Genomic DNA, 22,035 nt, shown 5'->3' on the forward strand with positions numbered 1-22,035 from the left:
AGACTCATATCATCATCAGACGTGCATATGAGAAACAATATACCGGTAATGTTAGTCATATATATTTATAGACACACACACACACACAAATTCATATTGCCTGAAAGGATGTGACTCAATTACATCGTAACGTATTGTTTAAAAAGAAAAACGAATGTTAATCCAAATTAAATGTATCAGCAAGTTTCATTCGAGTGATTAAAGTCTTTTTTACTAGACAATCCACTGGTTGACGTTATGAACATCGATCTGCGCAACTGCGAAATGACGACATGCATCAACCAAGTCAGCGAGTCTGATCACCCCATCCCGTTAATCGCTTCTTAAGACAAGCATGGGTTGCTGATTAAACTCATAACATAGAAGTCCCAGCTTCAAACATGATACTTATTGTAACGTCTAGACCTTCAGTTGAAATGTATCCCTTTACATTTCAGTATATAACATAGGAACGTCAATCCTTTGAAACAATATGAGTGCAAGTAATTAGTTCAAAGTAACTCAAACGGTCTCTTTCGGTATATCATTGATATATAGAAAAATATATGTCCCGTTGTGCAGAGCGCGCGCAAAACGCTTTTTCGTGCAACCTGTTAATCCTGGTCATGCTCCTGTTGACAGAAGGAAAGAGTGGGTGATAAAAGGAAAGTGTGAGACGTGCAGGATGAAGTCGTTGCTTTCGAAACCTGTTGTAATTGTTGCTGTTGTTACTGCTTCTGTAATTGTTGCTGATGTTGTTGCTGTTACTGCTTCAGTGGTTGCTGCTTCTGTTGTTGTTGCAGCTTCAGTAGTTGCTGCAGCTGTTGTTGTTGCAGCTTCAGTAGTTGCTGCAGCTGTTGTTGTTGCAGCTTCAGTAGTTGCTGCAGCTGTTGTTGCAGCTTCAGTAGTTGCTGCTGCTGTTGTTGTTGCAGCTTCAGTAGTTGCTGCAGCTGTTGTTGCAGCTTCAGTTGTTGCTGCTGCTGTTGTTGTTGCAGCTTCAGTTGTTGCTGCTGCTGTTGTTGCAGCTTCAGTAGTTGCTGCAGCTGTGGTTGTTGCAGCTTCAGTAGTTGCTGGAGCTGTTGTCGTTGCAGCTTCAGTAGTTGCTGCTGCTGTTGTTGTTGCTGCTTCAGTTGTTACTGCAGCTGTTGTTGTTGCTGCTTCAGTTGTTACTAATGCTGCTGTTGTTACAGACTCAGTGGATGCTGCTGTCGTTGCTCCGGCTATATATATATTGTTGAAATGTTAGTGTTTTCTATGACAAATACACTAATGTTTACAATGTATCATAAATATAAATATTAACAGTTAGTTACTAATACATTTGGAACACACAAGACACCGCAGTTCACAACTGGGCGAAATAAACGTGTATTAATATTCACGTGACGTTACGAACAAATATTATTTCAATTCGGACGGGACACACTACACATGTATTTACTCCATATCTATCTCCATCACTTATGCAATTCTGAAAACTCAAATGGAAATAACAGGAAGATACATAAACCTGTTGTTGTAGCCTCGGATGTCGCTGCTGTAGTTGAGGCTGCTGCCGTCGAAGTTGCTGTTTCTGTGTACAAAGTAATGTCATTGAACTCATAACCCGCAAAACAAAGCGCTGCATTTGGAATGAACGCAACAGACATTATTTAATTAGAGCCAGCCTGCGGAAAGTGGCGGAATAGACAAAATACACATAACGACATGAAAACCCTGACAGAAAACGATCCCTAAACTATATAAGTAAACTACGTCAGCATTAATTCATAAACCTGAATACATCGACAAGCTATCTACATATTGTAAACACTTCTTGAAAATTGTATAACGCAGAGACATGAGCGTTATTCGGATTTAAATCCGCGGCCATCGGCTCCTGGCACTTCAAAGGGGAGGTACTCTACACAGAAGATTTGAGCTCACATGACTAACCGTACCTCATCCCAATATTTACATATTTTCCGCATTAATCCACGGTTATGTTCAGTACTTATTATAAATTATCACTAACATCCCACTAATCCCGTTATCTCTAACATGTGCATTACCAACGTATTAAAAAGATCTTGACAACAGTTTCATAACATTCACTTTCCTATCTAAAAGCAAATATTTAAAACGTTAATGCAGGAGAATAACTAGTCTTGATTTCTCAACTAATCAGATTTTAGTGGGCATAAAGGTAAAACGGAGGAAAAGAGAAAATGATAGGAAAGGTTCACTTGATAACCAATGATGACACAGATGTTCTCGAAAAAGTAAGCATCCCATGCGTTCTATGTACTAAATATCCCAATGAAGAAGGCAATGAAAGCAGAGTCTGAGAAGAGTGATCCAAGAACTTGAGTTGGAAGTCAGGACATGCAGAAGAAAAGCGAAGGATAAGAAGGGGAGCAGAGTAAGCAAAGCTAGAGCAGAACAACAAATAACCCGTGGTGGTTGGTTCCGCTGTTGCAGGTGCTGTTGTAGGTTCTGCTGTTGGTTCTGCTGTTGTTGGTTCTGCTGTCGCTGCTTCTGTAGTAGCGGCTAGAATTGATTACATACTGTGTGAGTTTCATATTGTATACTTATTCTGACTGCAAGAGTCCCTTTTCCTTATCATAGAAGTATAGAGATTGTATATATATTATATTGGCGTCTGTGGCAAAGATCATGTTGTTTCACCAACCTGGTGTTGTTGGTTCTGCCGTTGATGAAGGCTCGGCAGTTGTAGCAGCTGCTGTTGTTGGTTCAGCTGCTGTTGTTGGCTCGGCTGTTGACCCTGAGGCACCCGTTGTTGTCGGCTGTGCTGTTGAGTCTGTCACAGCTACAATAGAGTGAGTGAGATAGTTTGGTTTTGCGCCGATTTTACCCATGTTCCAGCAATATCACGACGGAGGACACCAGAAAGGTTTTACTTGGTGGGGAATCGAACTCTGGTTTTCGGCGTGGCGAACGAACGCTTTAACCACTAGGCTTCCCCCTCACTCTGCTACCATGCAACCACCGTATACAACATTCATAGCAAATTTGAAATATTTCACCTTACAGCTACGGAAAAGTTATAAATATATAAATGGAGGAATCACATATCTGTGATGGGAGGAGGGGTGTTGGTCATATTTCAAACATACTGTTCAAAACTAATATATTAATAACTACGAGTTCATAGCAAAATATCCTGATGATTTATGAGGTCTCAGCATAAATATGGATAAAACGCAAATGTCTCCAGCAAGTAAATAGGAACATTGCGTCGAAAAGCGAGTGATCCCAGTTTGTTACAGATTACCTTGAGTCGTTGTTGGGGAGTCGGTTGCACCCGGTGTTGTAGGGGGGTCGGTGGCACCAACAGTTGTAGGAGGGTTGGTTGCACCAACGGTTGACGTATCGGCTGGTGTAGTTGCAGCTTCTGTTGTAGTTGGTGCAACTGTCGATGGTGTTGCTGAAAGGCATACAACGATGGTGGTGTAGCAAGTGGGAAGCAGACGTTAGGCACGTGCAGAGACACATCTCTGGGCAGGACAATCACCGCACGTGACAAGCATCAAAGTGAGTGAGTGAGTTGAAAGGTTACTCCGCATCGGCAGTGTTTCTGTCATGTTACAGCACAACTTTATTTCACAATAAAATCCTTGTAACAAAAACTAATAACGCATCACAAAATTACATTTGCAACTGGTGGTGGACTACTAAAAACAATTAACTATCAACAACGACATCATCTAAACTTCGGGCTTTAGATCGACACATATCACAAGCCACTATACTGAGCATTAAAGATACTTGAAGTCTATTTGTAACCGATTCACACAAAATATATTTCATTTGTTGAATGTACTTACTAAAATTGTCATAATAATGAACATGTACGTTAATTTCAATTTTACTCAATATTTAATTTTTCATTTATGAAAAGTTATTCATAAGGACAATATAGGGACTAACACATCGATACGACACAAGACAAAAGCATCTACATGTAGACATAAATTATACGCAAACACATAACACGTTAATATTAAGGCATATAGCACGTTTCCGCAAGCTAGTGCTAACAACTGTTTGTCTATATGCTCGCCCTGAACAGTAATGACACAATGTAGATATAAGAGTCATGACCGATGAGGTAGGGTGAAATGGGGTTTAACGTCGGGTCCATGATCATGGCAGTTATATAACGAAATGCATGCACGTGTTTGTGTGTGTGTGTGTGTGTGTCAGCTTGTACCAGTCCGAACTGATACCGATTTTATAGTGCTAGTCCACTGAGATACCATGCCGCAGTATGCTGACTCCGAGCCGACCAGACTTTATTTTAGCCCCTTAACGCCTTGTATGACGAGGTCGGGGATCGAACCCCAGACTTTCCCCTCTCTGGCCAGACGCTCTACCTCTGGGAAAGAGGAACACCAGGCTACAATTGCACCAAGACGAACATAAAGGTGTCTTATTTAGAAATATATATCTACAAAATAGGTAATATAATCCACATCGAGCCCAGAACAGTGCTAAATTTCTAGAGCTGAGGCAGTCAAGTCTTGCCAAATCACCCAGGGCTTGAGTTTTATTCATGTAATGACGTATTCTATTCGATGAGATTCGGTGTCATCCAGGTAAGAGGAACAGATTCGGAAACCTCAAAGACATACACGTACGTGTACTGCGTACCTACGTACAGATCTGTTGAGTACGTAGACACACAATGCTTTTGTCCAATTCATACTGTAAGTTGATGTTTGGTAAGTGTCAGTGGCAGCAAATGACTGAAGCTCTCGTAAATATCAAGTGGTCTATCTGCGCCGGATTTGGTGTGATTTACAATTAGCTCCCTTGGTTGTTTGAAAACAAAGTATGTTTGATCGAACGAGCAGTTGCGTGATATATCAGGTAATATATCAATATCGCTACTATTACATGCAATTGTGTGTAACTGTGTGTTTTCAGAAACAGTTATAACTAGTACTTGTCCACAACAAGCATGACGCTAAGCGCACACGTTGACAGAAACATTAACCGTTAGTGAGGACGAAGCAGTGCATTATATACATATCACACAAGCCATAATATGTGGTAATGCTAGGGCCGCGTACTCAGAAGCAACATGGCAGCGTATAGCTGTCACTATTACTCTGTATTAATTACACTGAAAAAGAAGAGAAACACAAATGAGAGAGAGAGAGAATGAGATAGAGAAAGTGCGAGAGAGTGAGAGAGAGATTGAAAGAGAGAGAATGAGAGAGAGTTAGAGAGAGTGAGAGGGTGAAGGAGTGAGTGAGAGAGAGTGAAAGAGTGATTGAGAGATTGAAAGAGAGAGAATGAGAGAGAGAGAATGAGAGAGAGAGTGAGAGAGTGAAGGAGTGAGTGAGAGAGAGTGAAAGAGTGAGAGTCAGATAAAGTGTGTGAGAGATGTGAGAGTGAGAGAGTGAGAGAGAGAGTGAAAGAGTGAGAGAGAGGGCGAGAGAGAGAGTGAGAGTCAGAGAAAGTGTGTGAGAGAGTGAGAGAGAGAGTAAGAGAGAGAGAGACACTGAAAGGAGAGAGTGGGAGTTATTCTAAACGTAGTTAAATTGTCACCTGAAGGACAGCGCCAGATTCACACAAAGATTTACTGGCATTCTGTTTCGTGTACAAACTATATCTTACCTTGTTTGACTGTACGTCATTTATATTGCTGTATCTATGTCACGTGACAGCCATATGCTACATAATAACAATCACTTAGGAAATAACAAAACCGTTGCTTAGCAACTTATCACTCACAACACCGTAACCCATTCTTATTAGGAATTACGAGAATACTAAAGTATAATGCAAAAGTATATCTAACACACGTATGAAACAACACACAAAGCTGTCTATACACATGTGGACACACAAAGAGGCCCCAACCCGACCATGTTCACATATACGTACATGTCATCAGCCACACAATCAACTTGTCAAACAAGCTAGCTATGCTATGCTAATACCAACAATTTGCTGACAAAACATATGCTACTATGCTGTGGCGTGTAAGCATAAACAGGCAACAACCATGTACACGGGTATACCTTCTGTTGGCACAACCCCTCCTGTATTTTGTAAGATGCCCCCAGTTCCATCAGGGTTCGCCTCCCAGACTATGTCTGTGTTCGAACCTACCGTAGAGGAGGTGTATATTTTGTATTTTCAAATTAAAAGTCAAAGTCGTGCTTCTCAAATAGTCAAGCCCAAGAGGTTATATTAAAAGTACATGTGTTTCATAAATAATATATGATTCATGATTTGTAATTGGATCGTGTTTTCAAAAGTGCTGCCATGGTTATAAATACAACATTGACTCCAGTTTCAAAAGGTTAAAATTCGATCAAATATATGTAATAAATATAGACAAGGTTTTTTTTCTTCCGAATGCATTAATTTAAGCATGAAGTAATGTCTTGATTAATATTTTAAATTTTCTTAAATTCATTTACATCAATTGACTTTATTATATGTTGTCGGGCACGTAGGTGGTTGTGTTGGTGGTGTAACTAACCTGATGGCGTCGTGGACGTGACGTTACCAGCAGTGATGTCAGGGACACTGGCCGCTCCTTTAGTCCAACACAACCATTTTGTTACAGTTCTATGAGGGTAAGCTGGTGTGACCCTAGCTGCTAGTACACTTCAGTCTATACTTAGTAGCCACAATGTTCGTATATATAACCAATTATTACACACACATGTGGAAAACTTCTGATCATATTGGAATGGTTTAAGGTAAGCCTATTCGACAACAATATAGATTTAGAATGCACTCACAAACCAAAGATATTCAATATATTTAGCTTTATCCAAAATTCGTAATCAAAAACTGTTAATAGTACTTAGTTACTGCGATAATGTACTGCTAAAAGCTTCTTTACAAATAATAGTGTAGCATATGCCAACAAAGCCAAGCATTTACCGTCATGATACTATAGTGTCAAAACAATAGGCGAAGTAATTATATCGTCTACAGTCTATAAATGTAGATTTAAACTGAACAGCTTCACGTGTGTTAATTGTGTGGCTTAAGATTCCATTGTGACAACTACATTCTTTAAACATTAATACAAGGGGAGCAGCTGTTATCACCCAACCACATAATATAACAATTTTTTGCAAGAGCATATAAAAATATACCTGAATGTAAAGATTCGTACGAAACTTACTTCTTTTAAAATCAATTAAGAATTTATTTATTCGATATGATAAAAACCCAACGAGACAATAAAGTCAGTCCTGGGATATCCTATTTCAATAACTCGTAATAAACTTTTGAACCATTTTAGTAAGGGCCAGACAAGCCAGTGATTGATAGTGTGAGCAACGACCACGCAATCAACCGAGTCACCGCGCTTACCACACATTTCATTTTGTCGCCTCTTACGACAAGCATAGGCTTCCCTGAAACAAGTCAAACCCGGACTGCATGGCACCTCAGCCTCTATGGTCCACCTGAAGATGGAATGTACACTTATCCTTGTCTGCATCACGTTTTTCACACATAAGCACAGGTCCGGCCTATGAACCACATTACCTCTGCAGTTAATGCTTATAAGTATGGCTGAAAAGCATGTAGCGAGTGTAGCATGTTCTTATAATCCAAAAAGCAGCAACTTTGTTTAGTATTGGCAAATAACGATTTACGAAGCTGGAAGTTGGAAAATATGAAAACAGCAAAACACAAGTAGCTGAAAGCTGAATGAAGATTGAAGCTTATTCCAAATACACACAGAATACCCTTTACCTTAATTTGACACTTTACACTGTATCCATTCCAGGACAACTATATCTATGAACGGCTACCACCATTTGACGGTACTGTACGCTCTAGCAGTCAGGGGGCACGGGTGGCCCAGTCGTCTAAGGCGCCGCGATTCGCTGTGCAGAGTTGCCTCCCTTGGGCACGCCAGAAACCTATGATTGTGGGTTCGAATCCCTGTTCGCCCCAATTATGTTTCTAGGTTTGTCAGCACTATACCCGTGCTCGTGGGTTTCACCGAAATGGTAAACGTCTGAGACCTGCATCACTTCGGGCTTTCCTCCCACATTAAGCTGACACGCCGCGATATAACTGGAATACTGTTAAAAGCGGCGTTAAACCCAACTCACTCACTCACTCACTATATCTATGAACGGCTACCACCATTTGACGGTACTGTACGCTCTAGCAGTCAGAAACTCTGGAGGGGGCACGGGTGGCCCAGTCATCTAAGGCGCCGCAATTCGCAGTGCAGAGTTGCGTCCCTCGAGTACGCCGAAAACTTTGATTGTGGGTTCGAATCCCGGTTCGCCCTGATTACGTTTCAAGGTTTTTCAGCACCATACCCTTTTTGGTTTCACCGAAGTAGTAAACGTCTGAGACCTTCATCATTTCGGGCTTTCCTCCCACATTAAGCTGACAGGCCGCGATATTACTGTAACACTGTTAAAGCGGCGTTAAACCTAACTCACTCACTCACTCCTATCCAAAAACAAATATTTAAAACGTTAAATCCGGAGAATAAACAGTCACGCGCTGTGAATCCCAACTTGCACACACTAGGACACAAGGTTTAACAATGTATATACTACATAGGAAAATCTACAAGGGGAATCTCTAAAGTTAATGTCTCCAATCTTCTACTGGTGGGGCAGAAGCTAACCGAAGCACCCTGCTACCAATCTCATCCCCACACTACATACATCACCTGATAGGATAAGTGCTGGTTTTGCTTCTGGTTCCAAAACTACATTAATATTGGCCCTAACAACTGTAGACACTGCATATAAAACACAAAGAGTTACTTTAGTTGCAATATTCAGTCACATGTCTTACACATCGTCCGATATTATCAACAAACAATGTAAAATCTGTTTACTGTTGAAGACGCCCAGATTGTGAAGGACTTTATCACAAATTTCTAAAACAGTATATCTTCCAGTTCGTTAACTTTAACAATAACGAAACTCGCCTATCCTTCTTGATTTCATACAAACTATGTACACACAGATGTATGAATTAATATTAAGGGAAGAAAGGTTTTCACATTTATCACAAATTTCTAAAACAGTATATCTTCCAGTTCTTTAACGTTAACGATAACGAAACTCGCCTATCCTTCTTGATTTCATACAAACTATGTACACACAGATGTATGAATTAATATTAAGGAAAGAAAAGTTTTCACATTTATCACAAATTTCTAAAACAGTATATCTTCCAGTTCGTTAACGTTAACGATAACGAAACTCGCCTATCCTTCTTGATTTCATACAAACTATGTACACACAGATGTATGAATTAATATTAAGGAAAGAAAAGTTTTCACATTTATCACAAATTTCTAAAACAGTATATCTTCCAGTTCTTTAACGTTAACGATAACGAAACTCGCCTATCCTTCTTGATTTCATACAAACTATGTACACACAGATGTATGAATTAATATTAAGGAAAGAAAAGTTTTCACATTTATCACAAATTTCTAAAACAGTATATCTTCCAGTTCGTTAACGTTAACGATAACGAAACTCGCCTATCCTTCTTGATTTCATATAAACCTTGTACACACTGATGTATACATTCATATTAAGGGAAGAAAAGTTTTCACATTTATCACAAATTTCTAAAACAGTATATCTCCCAATTCGTTAACGATACCGAAACTCGCCTTTCCTTCTTGGTTTCATACAAGAAATGTACACACAGATATATAAATTGATATTTAGGGAAGAAAGGTTTTCACATTTGTGACAAGACTAATCCTGAATAGAGAGTGCCGGTTAGTGAATGACGTGTAGAATTGTTGTACTACAACAAAATATGACACCACTCTTCCAAAGAACATATCGAACACGATCATCTCATATCATGCATGATATGAACATATTGCATAGCATCTAGCACCTGTGTGTTGTTTAAATGTCTAGTAGGTGTACCACAATTAATCTTATTCAAATGTATGTAATATTTACTAAACACTATCCTGTGGTTGAAATGCATGCCTTGTGAACACCAAATAATCTTGTTGAAACGTTCTTACTATATATACTATATATATTATCCTTTTGTTCAAACGTATGTAATATTTACTATATCCTCATGTTGTTCAAATGTATGTAATATTTACTAAACATCATCCTGTGGTTAAAATGCATGCCTTGTGAACACCAAATAACCTTGTTGAAACGTTCTTACTATATATACTATATATATTATCCTGTTGTTCAAACGTATGTAATATTTACTATATATCCTCATGTTGTTCAAATGTATGCAATATTTACTAAACATCATCCTGTGGTTGAAATGTATGCCTTGTGTTCACCAAATAATCTTGTTGAAACATTCTTACTATATATACTATATATATTATCCTGTTGTTCAAACGTATGTAATATTTGCTATATATCCTCATGTTGTTCAAATGTATGCAATATTTACTAAACATCATCCTGTGGTTGAAATGTATGCCTTGTGTACACCAAATAATCTTGTTGAAACGTTCTTACTATATATACTATATATATTATCCTGTTGTTCAAACGTATGTAATATTTACTATATATCCTCATGTTGTTCAAATGTATGTAATATTTACTATATATCATCATGTTGTTCAAATGTATACAATGTTTACTATATATCATCTTGTTTAAATGCATGCAACGTTTACTATATTTTATCATGTTGATCAAATGCATATATGGAATGTTTACTTTATATTATCTAGTTCAAATGTATGCAATGTTTACTAAATATCATCATCTTGTTCAAATGTATACAATGTTAACTACATATCATCTTGTTGATCAAATGTATATACCGTATATATCATATCATCTTGTTCAAATGTATGTCATGTTTACTAAATATCATCTTGTTGATCAAATGTATATACCGTATATATCATATCATCTTGTTCAAATGTATGTCATGTTTACTAAATATCATCTTGTTTAAATGTATACAATGTTTACTCTATATTATCATGTTGTTCAAATGTATGGAATGTTTACTATATATCATCATGTTGATCAAATGTATATATCTTGTTCAAAGGTATGTAATATATACAATATATCATCCTTATGTTCAAATGTATGTAACGTTTACTTAATATCATCTTTGTGTTCAATTGTATACAATGTTTACTTCATATCATCTTGTTGATAAAATGTATACAATGTTTACTATATATCATATTGTTTAAATGCATGCAATGTTTACTATATATCATCATGTTGATCAAATGTATATAACGTATATTACATATCATCTTGTTAAAATGTATAGAATGTTTAGTATTGGTCATTTTGTTCAAATGAATGCAATGTTTACTATATATCATCTTTGTGTTCAAATGTATACAATGTTTACTACTTATCATCTAGTTTAAATGCATGTAATGTTTACTATATATCATCATGTTGATCAAATGTGTACAATGTATACAATATATCATCCTTGTGTTCAAATGTATGTAATGTTTACTACTTATCAGCTTTTTGTTCAAATGCATGTAATGTATACTACATATATTCTTGTTTAAATGTATATAACATACGCGACATATAATTATTTTGTTTAAATGTTTATAATGTTTATACCTTCTGCAATACTGTTGTTCATATGTATCGAATGTATTTTGCCCAGCAGATGATTGTTGTTCAGATGTATATTATGTGTAACTGCTTGTAGCCTCTTGTTGTTCAAAAGTACACAATGTATAAGTTCTGGCATCCGATCGTTATTTTAGGATTGTATCATGTATACTTCCTTGTCAAGTGTGTGCTCATGTATCAAGCCCATCCTCTTTTCATCTGATTGTGTCTGGCTGTTGTTCCAAAGTACATAATGTATAGTACAAAGTGTCTGGCTGTTGTTCCAAAGTACATAATGTATAGTACAAAGTCTCTGGCTGTTGTTCCAAAGTACATAATGTATACTACAAAGTGTCTGGTTGTTGTTCCAAAGTACATAATGTATACTACAAAGTCCCTGGTTGTTGTTCCAAAGTACATAATGTATACTACAAAGTGTCTGGTTGTTGTTCCAAAGTACATAATGTATACTACAAAGTGTCTGGTTGTTGTTCCAAAGTACATAATGTATACTACATAGGCCTGGTTGTTGTTCCAAAGTACATAATGTATACTACAAAGTGTCTGGCTGTTGTTCCAAAGTACATAATGCATACTACAAAGTCTCTGGCTGTTGTTCCAAAGTACATAATGTATAGTACAAAGTGTCTGTTTGTTGTTCCAAAGTACATAATGTATACTACAAAGTGTCTGGCTGTTGTTCCAAAGTACATAATGTATACTACAAAGTGTCTGTTTGTTGTTCCAAAATACATAATGTATACTACAAAGTGTCTGTTTGTTGTTCCAAAGTATATTATGTATACTACAAAATTTCTGGTTGTTGTTCGAAAGCATATAATGTATGATTCCTTTTCGCTGCTGGTACATGCACGGTTAAGACGTGTTTATGATAATGTATATGCAGATTACGTTCAAATCCTCGACAGAATGAGGGCATAAATCAGCATACGATCAACGACCTGACTCAAAGCGGCAGGTGTTATGTTAAGTAAAAATTCAGAAATTCCTTCGTAGAATTTAAAATTCACTTTTAAAACAGGTTATGTTGCACAGACATCTCGATGAATGTATCTGAGGTACAACTGTATGAAGTGTTGAACAATAGATGTTTTTTGTTTTTTTGTATTTTATAAACATTATGTTCTTCTCCTATCCATCTCAAATCGCTCTTTGCGATTATCTACATTAACCTTTCGTTTCTTTTATATATTTTTTTACCTTTGTATTTGACTAATTGAACATTTTAAGTATTTAACTTGTTATTATTATTATTATTATTATTATTATTATTATTATTATTATTATTATTATTATTATTTATTGCTATATTTACCTGGTTCTTGACACTTGCTGCCCACGAGGAGGCCTGGAAAAGATAAAGTGATTGTTACTACGCAGTGAACATATACATGTTCCTTACCTGGAGATAGATGTTAACAGAAACTCATCACAACACTTGGAACAGAAGGTACTTCACTAGTAATTCCAACAGCATGACGAAACAAAGTAACACATCGATATGTGCCCATTATCTTCGTACTTCCACAGGACAAAATGCGGAAGTTTTAAAAAAAAGAATAGAGGTTGTCTACAAGATGTAGCATAAATATCCGTCCTGGAACAACTTTAGCAAGATGGTAGACTCTGGAAGAGAGTAAATATTTGAACGTACGTAAACACGTAATATGCAAAACACATTGGGGTGAATAGCTTAATAGAAGCAGGTCTGAAATACGTTCAATCGAAACATAACAGTTATAACATAATCATTTCTTTTGGTGGTAGTATTTTCATTTAAAAAAATAGTTTCCCAATTTAAATAGTACTTGGTTGTTCTCCTTTTTTCACGGTCACTGTTATTCATTTGGTTGTTGATTTACGCCACACTCAGCAATATGCTAGTTATTATCGGAGTCAGTGGACTGTGTTTGAGTGGGATATCCATGTTAAAACTGCGGAGAACGATGACATGAAATCTACCAAGCCACATAACCAAACCAGGAATACCAAAAGGAGATGAGAATCGAATTAAGGCTGTCGTCACAGAATGATAAACGCGCAGAACAAAGGACGGAAAATGCAAACAATTTAAATAAAAAAAACGCATGTGTATAAAGAACCAAAAGCATAACGTCAGACATAAATGCCTATGTTTGATGGATCGTGAAGTGTCGCTGGGTTTAATGCCAAACTGTAAGCTCTTCTGACGTGTAAGATACACTGACTGATACCAGTACTTATAAGGGACGTGTCCTAGGGTAACCACAAATGCTATGTAATAGAATCAGAGATATGAATCACCGTGTGTTTCCGCAAAACGTACGCTGAGGTATCGAAGTGCAGGAATGGCTCTGACACGATGTTCATCCAATGTGTCTGAACTACTGAGGATATATTTTGTAGTGATATGACTTCAGACGAATACATTTCCTGACTGAGCCGATGTCTGTGTACCTCGACATCCACACCGGGGTTACTGGACATCCGGTGTCAACCTTAAGTTTACACTGGGTCGAGAATTAAGGTCTCTATAAATACAAGGCTATGATTTTGTGTGAACAGTGATTTGTCTCATATAACAGATACGAGAAATAAAACATAAGGGCTTTGACGTTTTGATGAAGGGTACTTACACTAAAAGATTATAGCGCAGATCTTTTGTCAATTTTTTTACTTTGAATACTTTAAATGATAAAAAAAACTAAACCATTGATATCATTAATGAAGCATCTTGACTATATCAAACATTTGATAAATTCGCCTCAGTAAAGCTTTCAATAAGTTTTATGGTGGACATGGGGAGGACATTTCCAAATTTGATCAAAATGGTGGCCAATGCAATTGCGTAGTTTGATTTGAACTATATGTTCGCGTGTTTGTTCATGTGAACATTTTACTTGGCTCTGCATGTGTTTGTGACGGGTACCACTTGGAATCGTACACTGAGATGTCTAATGATTATGGAAAGCGTTTTGTGACTGATTTGGTAAAATTGAACAGGGAAGTTGATTTCGTTGAGTCTAAGAAATGACTTCGTCACGCCTTCTTAATTCCATTGCATGTTGGCAAGCCAGACTATTCACGGATGGTTAGTAAATAACACTGACAAAATATGTCACTACTATAATACTGTAAACAGGTCGACGTTTCAAACGAGCATACAATCAATCTGTTGTGTTTGTTTATTCTTAAACGCCGCAAATAGGAATATTCTCGTCTGTAAATAATCGAGTCTGAACCACACAATCCAATGAGTGATATCATGAGCATCGATCCAAGTAATTGGAATACGATGACATGCGTCAACCAAGTCAACCTCGTACGGCAAGCATAGTCGCCTTTTACGGCACACTATGTGGTGACCTTCTGTTTTACTTGTACCGTCTTCGCCTCATGTCCACAAGCATGCAGAACAACGTAAGTCTGTCAGATGATGAAGGTGACGCTCGCCATCAGGTCCTGATCGTGACAACGGCTCGTGAAACTGACATAACAGGAGGCTACATGTGACATAAGAATGACACCTGTCAATCATCGGCACTGACGAATTCCACACAGCGCTCTTAGACATGAAGTCTCATATATCCTGTCTCCACTTTAAAGCGTAAATAAATTGCCTGCTTTACCCTAAGATTGTGTGTGTGTACAAACGTTTAAAAGATATATATGTTTAACACTATCCTTTTTGTCCTTACGATAAACCGACATTTTTCTCTTCAGACTGATACCATATTCACATGAAAGTAAAACATTTGTCTTTGTTCCAAAGTGTCAAATGTGGAATGCAGTATGGCATATTTAATATCATCTGATATATCTTAACATGATAAGCATCTCGATAAGTTACCTCTTATTTACTTGATGAAACTGTCCATAATTAATAATTTTGAACATATTAAATGGTGTTTACATCATGTTTTTAAATTTGATATTTCATGTCATGTTTAGTTATTGAATTACTGTATGATGACGTTGACCATATCTCATGACATAGCGAAAATATCAGATATATCAGCACGAGTCGAAAAAGTTAAAATTCCAATGCTTTTGTCGACGATTGTTGATTATTATTTTTCCAAAAGTTCGGAGGGTAAGATTCTAGTTAACATCCAAAATCACTCTTAGATCTTTGTCAGTTTTTATACAGAAATGACCAGTGTCTTGGGTGTAACAATTCACCTAACTAGCTTCAGTGGCAGGGCGGTGAGTGGTGTCATTCGATTGTGACGACGTCACAATGACCTGCAAAGCATTGTGATGCAATGTCACCTGGGTGATATCGCCTCATCTCACCCAATCGATATCTTTTGTTAAGGGTTTGGGTGATAAATACATTATTGTTAATGCTGTATACTTTCATACTCTCTAAGCAGAGTAGAGTCCCTTAATCATCACTGGATCAAGGTATCGTTGGTACCACAGATTCGTTCTATATGATTTGGTTGTTGGTTGGTTTGTTGTTTAACGCCGCAAAACAACCAACAACCAAATCATATAGAACGAATCTGTGGTTCGTACCAACAATATCTTGATCCTGGCATGACTAAGGGACGCTACTCTGCATAGAGAGTCAGTGGTCGTCACATATGGTTTCACAACCGATCCGCGTCAATTTTTGTGTCCATGAACACTTAAGCTGACGATCGCCTCCGTGGTCTAGTGGATAAAGCGTCAGGCGGAGAGCGGAGGTTCGGGGGTTCGATCCCCGTCCGCGTCATATCAACAGACGTTAAAAGATAGGTCTTTTTGTTACCCTGCCTGGCGCTCGGCATTAAGGGGCAAAAACAAGGACTGGTCGGTATACTGTTTCTGAGTGGGGTATTCGTGTTAAACTGCGGCATGGTACCTCAGTGGGTTAGCACTAGAAAATTGGAATTAGTCCCTTCTAGTAAATCAGCCAAATGCACCTGCATGTTGGTCGCTATATAAGTGCAATAATCTTGGACGCGACGTTAAACCCCATTTCACCTCTTCTCACTTCAGCTGACACGCCGATAAACAACGAAATGCTTTTTAAAGCAGTGTTTATTTTTTTACTCACTTACTCACTTTACATAAAAGTTATTACCGTGATAGACCCGCAACTGCACGAGATAAAGAGTGTAATATGTAACGTTATGGCCTTCCATTGCGTCCTGACTCATCCAAGGGTCTGCCGGATATAGCTTGGTCAGTATGCAGAACATGGCGCTTTGTTAAACAACGTGACAACCCAGAGACTGAGAGGAGAGGGCGCACCGTAAATATAACATTAACATCCTCGTCTCTGCTTTCACGTTTGTCACGCTTGAAGGAAGCTGTTAATAATCTTGTCTAGATATTTGTGTTTTTGCTCTGGTATTTATGTTGCTCAAATTTACATTCACACACAGGCCCGCTATAGTATGGTACAAACACCGTTGTGTCGAAATTAAAGGAACCTACGTAAATACTTCGAGTTATCCGATCTTAGGCACAACCGAAAAATGATGAATAATCAAGGAATACGTATGGACCAAGCGTTTACTTCGCGACAACCGAATGTTCGACACATCGAAGGTCGACACAACGGTGTTTTACTGTAATTCATTAAGGGTGAAGGTCTAACACCTTGTCGAGACAAGCTTAATTACGGGCAGATAATTGGGCGTTAAGCGGAGACTTTAATGTAACTTGATGGCATTTCAGGAAGAAACTAAAACACCACATGATACACAGTCCAAAAGTACCATGCTTGCCATAAAGGGTGACTATGCTTGTCGTAAGAGGCGCCTAACGGGATTGCCACTATCGATGCTCATGATATCAGTCGCTGGATTGTGGGGTCCGGATTGGATTATTCACAGACCGCCGTCATATAGCTCGAATATTGCTAAGTATATTAAACATAAAACAAACCAGCAAACTATCGATTCATTAAAAGCATATTTATGACTCGAATTTTGTTGCTTGTTTCTTTGTCTGTTTGTTCTTTAATGCGTATGCATAATCTAGTCTGGGCCAGACAGTCCAGTTATTGGTATAAGGAATTGAATTCAATGAAGAACTGAACTGATATTTTGAACACTGGTCCACGCCGTCGGAGGACGATGAAACGCTTTAAACTAAGTCACCGAGCCTGACCACCCGGTTGCTGGAGAACTATTCTAACCGGAAGTCCTCATATGACTTGGTCTTGTGTCTCCTAATGACATTCTGTAGTTTTCAGACAATTTTCTCGCTGTATTTTCAAACTCGTAAAAATGCAGGCCTTACTCATTGTTGACAGAACAGGGAGTATTTCCTGATAAACCCCTCACGCCTGACAACAGCTACTATTCATGTCTTGTAAGTTGTCAGAGTCGTGATGTCGTCTGACCAGGAAAATGTTTATTAAATGAATATGTTTACATGAAGTCCTTATCACATATGTTGTAGCGTTATCGCCACTGGACCATGTCTCAGACTGTTTCACGAAAACAAACTTTGAAGCTCACGTAAATGAACAAACTTGCGTGCAGCCGTCAAGAACTATTTTATGGAGCGTGACCTTTACTGAGTCACGTATCAAGTTGCGGAAAACCCTGTATTGAGAGGTAGACGTGTAGAAGTGTCCTTTTTAGACGTGCTGAATTTTTTGTCTCTGTTAATGCAGAAGACTACGAAAAATCATATTTACATTTAATAGTTGTTTTATTATCAGTAAATGTCTCAAGATGTCTGCTAAAGTGATACGTTCATCAGGGTGTATGAAGCATCTGTACATGCCCCTACACCACAACGTCTTCCAGATCACCATCCGCAGCATTCGACAATCTTGAGTAACAGTAACTTATCACAGCGTTCACACGATCAATCTATCAATATTCCAAAAGCCCCAATGCTGCACTTCAAAAACCGATCAAGGGGTGTATATTGCACACATTATATCATTATCGATCTACTTATTATTGCGTTAATATTCTTCACTCCAATAAACAATAATGGATCATACGCCATTATCCTCCGACATTACAACACCGAGGCAAAAGGTCAATTTGTACATACGACATCCTATTCTTGCTTCAAGTTTTTTATTTACAGATCCTTACCTACAAGAACCAATAATCCATCACAGCGAAATTATCTCTTATTATTTATTCAAACAGACCATGTTGGTGCATGTGTGTATTATGTAGCATTTTTTTTGTTGTTTATCATGGTGTTCTAAACATGTTACCTCACACTAATCGACCATATCGAAATCCTCTCTTACCGTACACTAACATTTAAGTGTGCCTAATATCGCATTCTTTAGATATCATAGCTTTCAAATAATTTATTTTTACCTCACAAAAAACAACCATAGCGAAATTCCTTGTGTACAAACACAAGTTATGTGCATATTGGATAACATTCTTGAATTGCTCATCATAGTGTTCTAATCATCGTATCTCATAATAATCGACCGCAATGAAATTCATTCTGCACAAACACAACCCATGTGTATGTATGGTGCATATTAAATAACATTCTTGAGTTGCTTATCATAGTGTTCTAATCATCGTCTCTCATAATAATCGACCGCAATGAAATCCTTTCTGCACAAACACAACCCATGTGTATGTATGGTGCATATTAAATAACATTCTTGAGTTGCTTATCATAGTGTTCTAATCATCGTCTCTCATAGTAATCGACCGCAATGAAATCCTTTCTGCACAAACACAACCCATGTGTATGTATGGTGCATATTAAATAACATTCTTGAGTTGCTCATCATAGCATTAAAAAACATAGGCTGTACCCAAATCCCCTCCTACACAGAAGCACGGGGATGCGCGTATGGAGCTGTTGATTATATGAAAAGCCGAGTCGTACCTGCTGGCAACATTGTTCAACCATACTGACATCCGCCGCACACCGAAGCGCATGGATGCATATTGCATTCGATATAGCATTCTGGAGTTGCTTAAAGGAATATCTGAATCTTACCTGCTAGAAGCAGTAAACACATGTATCCAGATGCCATCGTGCGTAACCCTGGTCTTCTGTCCAGCTGGGAAGTTCTGACGGAGAGTGGGTGTCGGGGCTGTGTCTTATAACGGCGGGAGTACCTCTCCCTGTCTCAGCCCTGGTGATGAATGGTGTTCTGGCTACTGCGTAACATCAGACAGATCACACTGGTGACGTTTTGGGATCAGGCGTGGCCACTACGCTGGTCAGTTGGACTGGACATGCATCAACGGGATCAGTGTTGTCACGAAGTGGATTTGATTGATATTTGTGGTTGTGTTTATTTTTAATGACATTGAGGGTTGTGTTGTTGTGTGTCTGTCTTTGTTTGGGTTGGAGTATCAGATGAAGGGAGGTAATTTGTACGAATTTGTTTGCATAGGGGTTCACATTTTTTTTCAGGTGAACAATTGACTTGCCTTTTCATGTATTTGTGACGTGCCACCGATAGGGCAGGATACGCTCGCCTCTTCGCGAACACCTGGTATCATAACTATTTGACAGTTATTCATAAACACATGCTCAGGATACAATCGGATTGATACAAACTACTCTGCTTTTGGCAGATACTTCTGGTATATAAGAAAAGCGTTTGTCTCTTTTATGTTTATAAAGAACAAGTGTAAGTGATATACATTGTTGTACTCACCAAAAAAATGAATGCACAATCACGTATGACACCTGTTTGTCAGACTAACATTTACACACAGAAATAAACATATCTTACTTAAAATTACAAAATCTACAAAATACAAATACAAAAAATCTACAAAATACAAATGCAAAAAATAAATAAATAAAAAATTACGTGATCAGACTCGCTGACTTGGTTGATGCATGTCATCGATCACAATTGCGTGGATCGATGTGCATGACGTCAATCACTGGATTGTCTTGTCCTGACTCGATTATTTACAGACGGTCGTCATATAGCTGGAATACTACTGAGTGCGGCGTTAAACAACAAACAAACAAAAATACAAATGGAGCCCCAAAAATGCTTAATTTCAGCCTAGAGCTGAGGCTGCCTAGATTTGTCAAATAATTCTAGATTTGAGTTGTTTTTTATATTTATTCTCTAGAGTCTGGGAAACCAGACAACCCTTCTGTAACAACAAGCAGAAATATTGTATTACATACCTTTTTTTATGTTTACTTTTTTTTCGCCCAGTGGAGTCTGCTTGGGGAAGTAATCGAGACTGGTTATTGTCTGGCGTTGCACCTCAATAAAAGTTCCATGTGTACGGAGGAGGCTATATAACAGGGAAGGCTATAGGGAGCAGGCTGTTATAACAGACTGTTAGATATAACAACTATCTGATATAACGGAAAGTTGAATGTGATGAAACGTCGAACATGATGAGTTTGACTATATACTGCTGGGCAAAGGGGAAGTATTTGATGGTGTGTAAAAATGAAAGAAACAAGAAATGGTTATCCGACGTTTTTTGGGACTTAAGTTTGCAGTGTTAGGCTACTGATCCGTGTTCGAATCGGTCTTCAGCAACCAATGCTTGTCGTGAAGATCCGGGCCTGAATTGGTCTCCAGCAACGAAGGCTTGTCGAAAGAGGCGACTAACTGGATCGAGAAGTCAGGCTCGCTGACTTGGTTGAAGCATGACTACAATTAATAGAGCTGATAACATTTTTATACATTCAATTAACAAACACGTATTGTTCATGAGATGATTTAGTCGATTGGTTTGTTGGTTGCATTGTTGTTTAACGCCGCACTCCGCAATATTCCAGCATATGACGGGGGTCTGTAAATAAATTGTCTGAGCAAGACAATCAAGTGTTTGATATCATGAGCATCGATCCACGCAATTGGGATCGATAACATGCATCAACCAAGTCAGCATGATGTAGTCGGGATCGTACTATGGACTCTTCTGAATATGAAACGGATTTTAACGCTTTTCTCTGTTATTATTTATAACTAGTATATAAACTAAAGAGATGTTACTAAAGCGGATAAAGCCGATTGTCGGATTAACGAGTGTCGGATTAACGAGACTTGACTGTATGTAACTATTACTACAAATCGTTAATCTGGAAATGTCTTCATCCGGACATCTTCAGGCTGTACTGCACAGGGTTTCATGGTAACTGTAACGCCAAATAAAGCTTAGTATATGCGGAGTTGTATGTGGAATGACACGACCAGGTGTAGACTGAGCCACGTCTGCATCCCTGTAAGTAATGTGTAGCCCTGTGTGACCTTTATCATGGCTAATTAGTGGCACAACTATTCGTGGCTTCGTGGCAAACATGGCTTCCATCATTGCAAGCAGCTTGGCGACAGTGGCTGTAGGTGATTGTGGACGTAACAAAGAGAACGCAACATCTAATCACAATGACATTTCACATCATGCATGAACAGCACGTAATGCACGTGCACACCGACGACAAATTGTTTGCGCGTCAAGGTGAATCAGGTGAGCTGAGCACCCGCTTAAAATGCATCCGAGAAAAAGAAATGTTATTGGAAAGACTAAATGGCAAATTGTGAGTACGATAAAGGAGG

At 38.1% G+C, this 22,035-nt stretch overlaps 1 protein-coding gene across 7 annotated transcripts in view; it reads right to left on the minus strand.

The window, feature by feature from the left end:
• The window catches only part of LOC124151617 (mucin-5AC-like), a 31,060-nt gene extending 11,393 nt beyond the window's left edge, over positions 1–19,667 (minus strand). Inside the window, exons 1-10 of one of the 7 annotated variants that reach the window (XM_046524170.2) lie at positions 19,488–19,667; positions 12,889–12,921; positions 8,657–8,728; positions 6,479–6,535; positions 6,012–6,098; positions 3,254–3,406; positions 2,651–2,788; positions 2,413–2,508; positions 1,490–1,552; positions 687–1,199 (exon numbers count right to left, since the gene is read on the minus strand). In XM_046524170.2, the coding sequence (XP_046380126.2) occupies positions 687–1,199; positions 1,490–1,552; positions 2,413–2,508; positions 2,651–2,788; positions 3,254–3,406; positions 6,012–6,098; positions 6,479–6,535; positions 8,657–8,728; positions 12,889–12,921; positions 19,488–19,524 (1,249 nt within the window). In that variant the 5' untranslated portion in view covers positions 19,525–19,667. The remainder of the gene's footprint in view (positions 1–686; positions 1,200–1,489; positions 1,553–2,412; positions 2,509–2,650; positions 2,789–3,253; positions 3,407–6,011; positions 6,099–6,478; positions 6,536–8,656; positions 8,729–12,888; positions 12,922–19,487) is intronic. The other 6 variants (XM_046524171.2, XM_046524172.2, XM_046524174.2 and 3 more) reach the window with 6 other exon arrangements.
• Between the last annotated feature and the right edge of the window lie 2,368 nt (positions 19,668–22,035).

Source organism: Haliotis rufescens, unplaced genomic scaffold, assembly GCF_023055435.1.
Source record: "Haliotis rufescens isolate VD_foot unplaced genomic scaffold, xgHalRufe1.0.p SCAF_33, whole genome shotgun sequence".
Taxonomy (NCBI): Eukaryota; Metazoa; Mollusca; class Gastropoda; order Lepetellida; family Haliotidae; genus Haliotis; species Haliotis rufescens.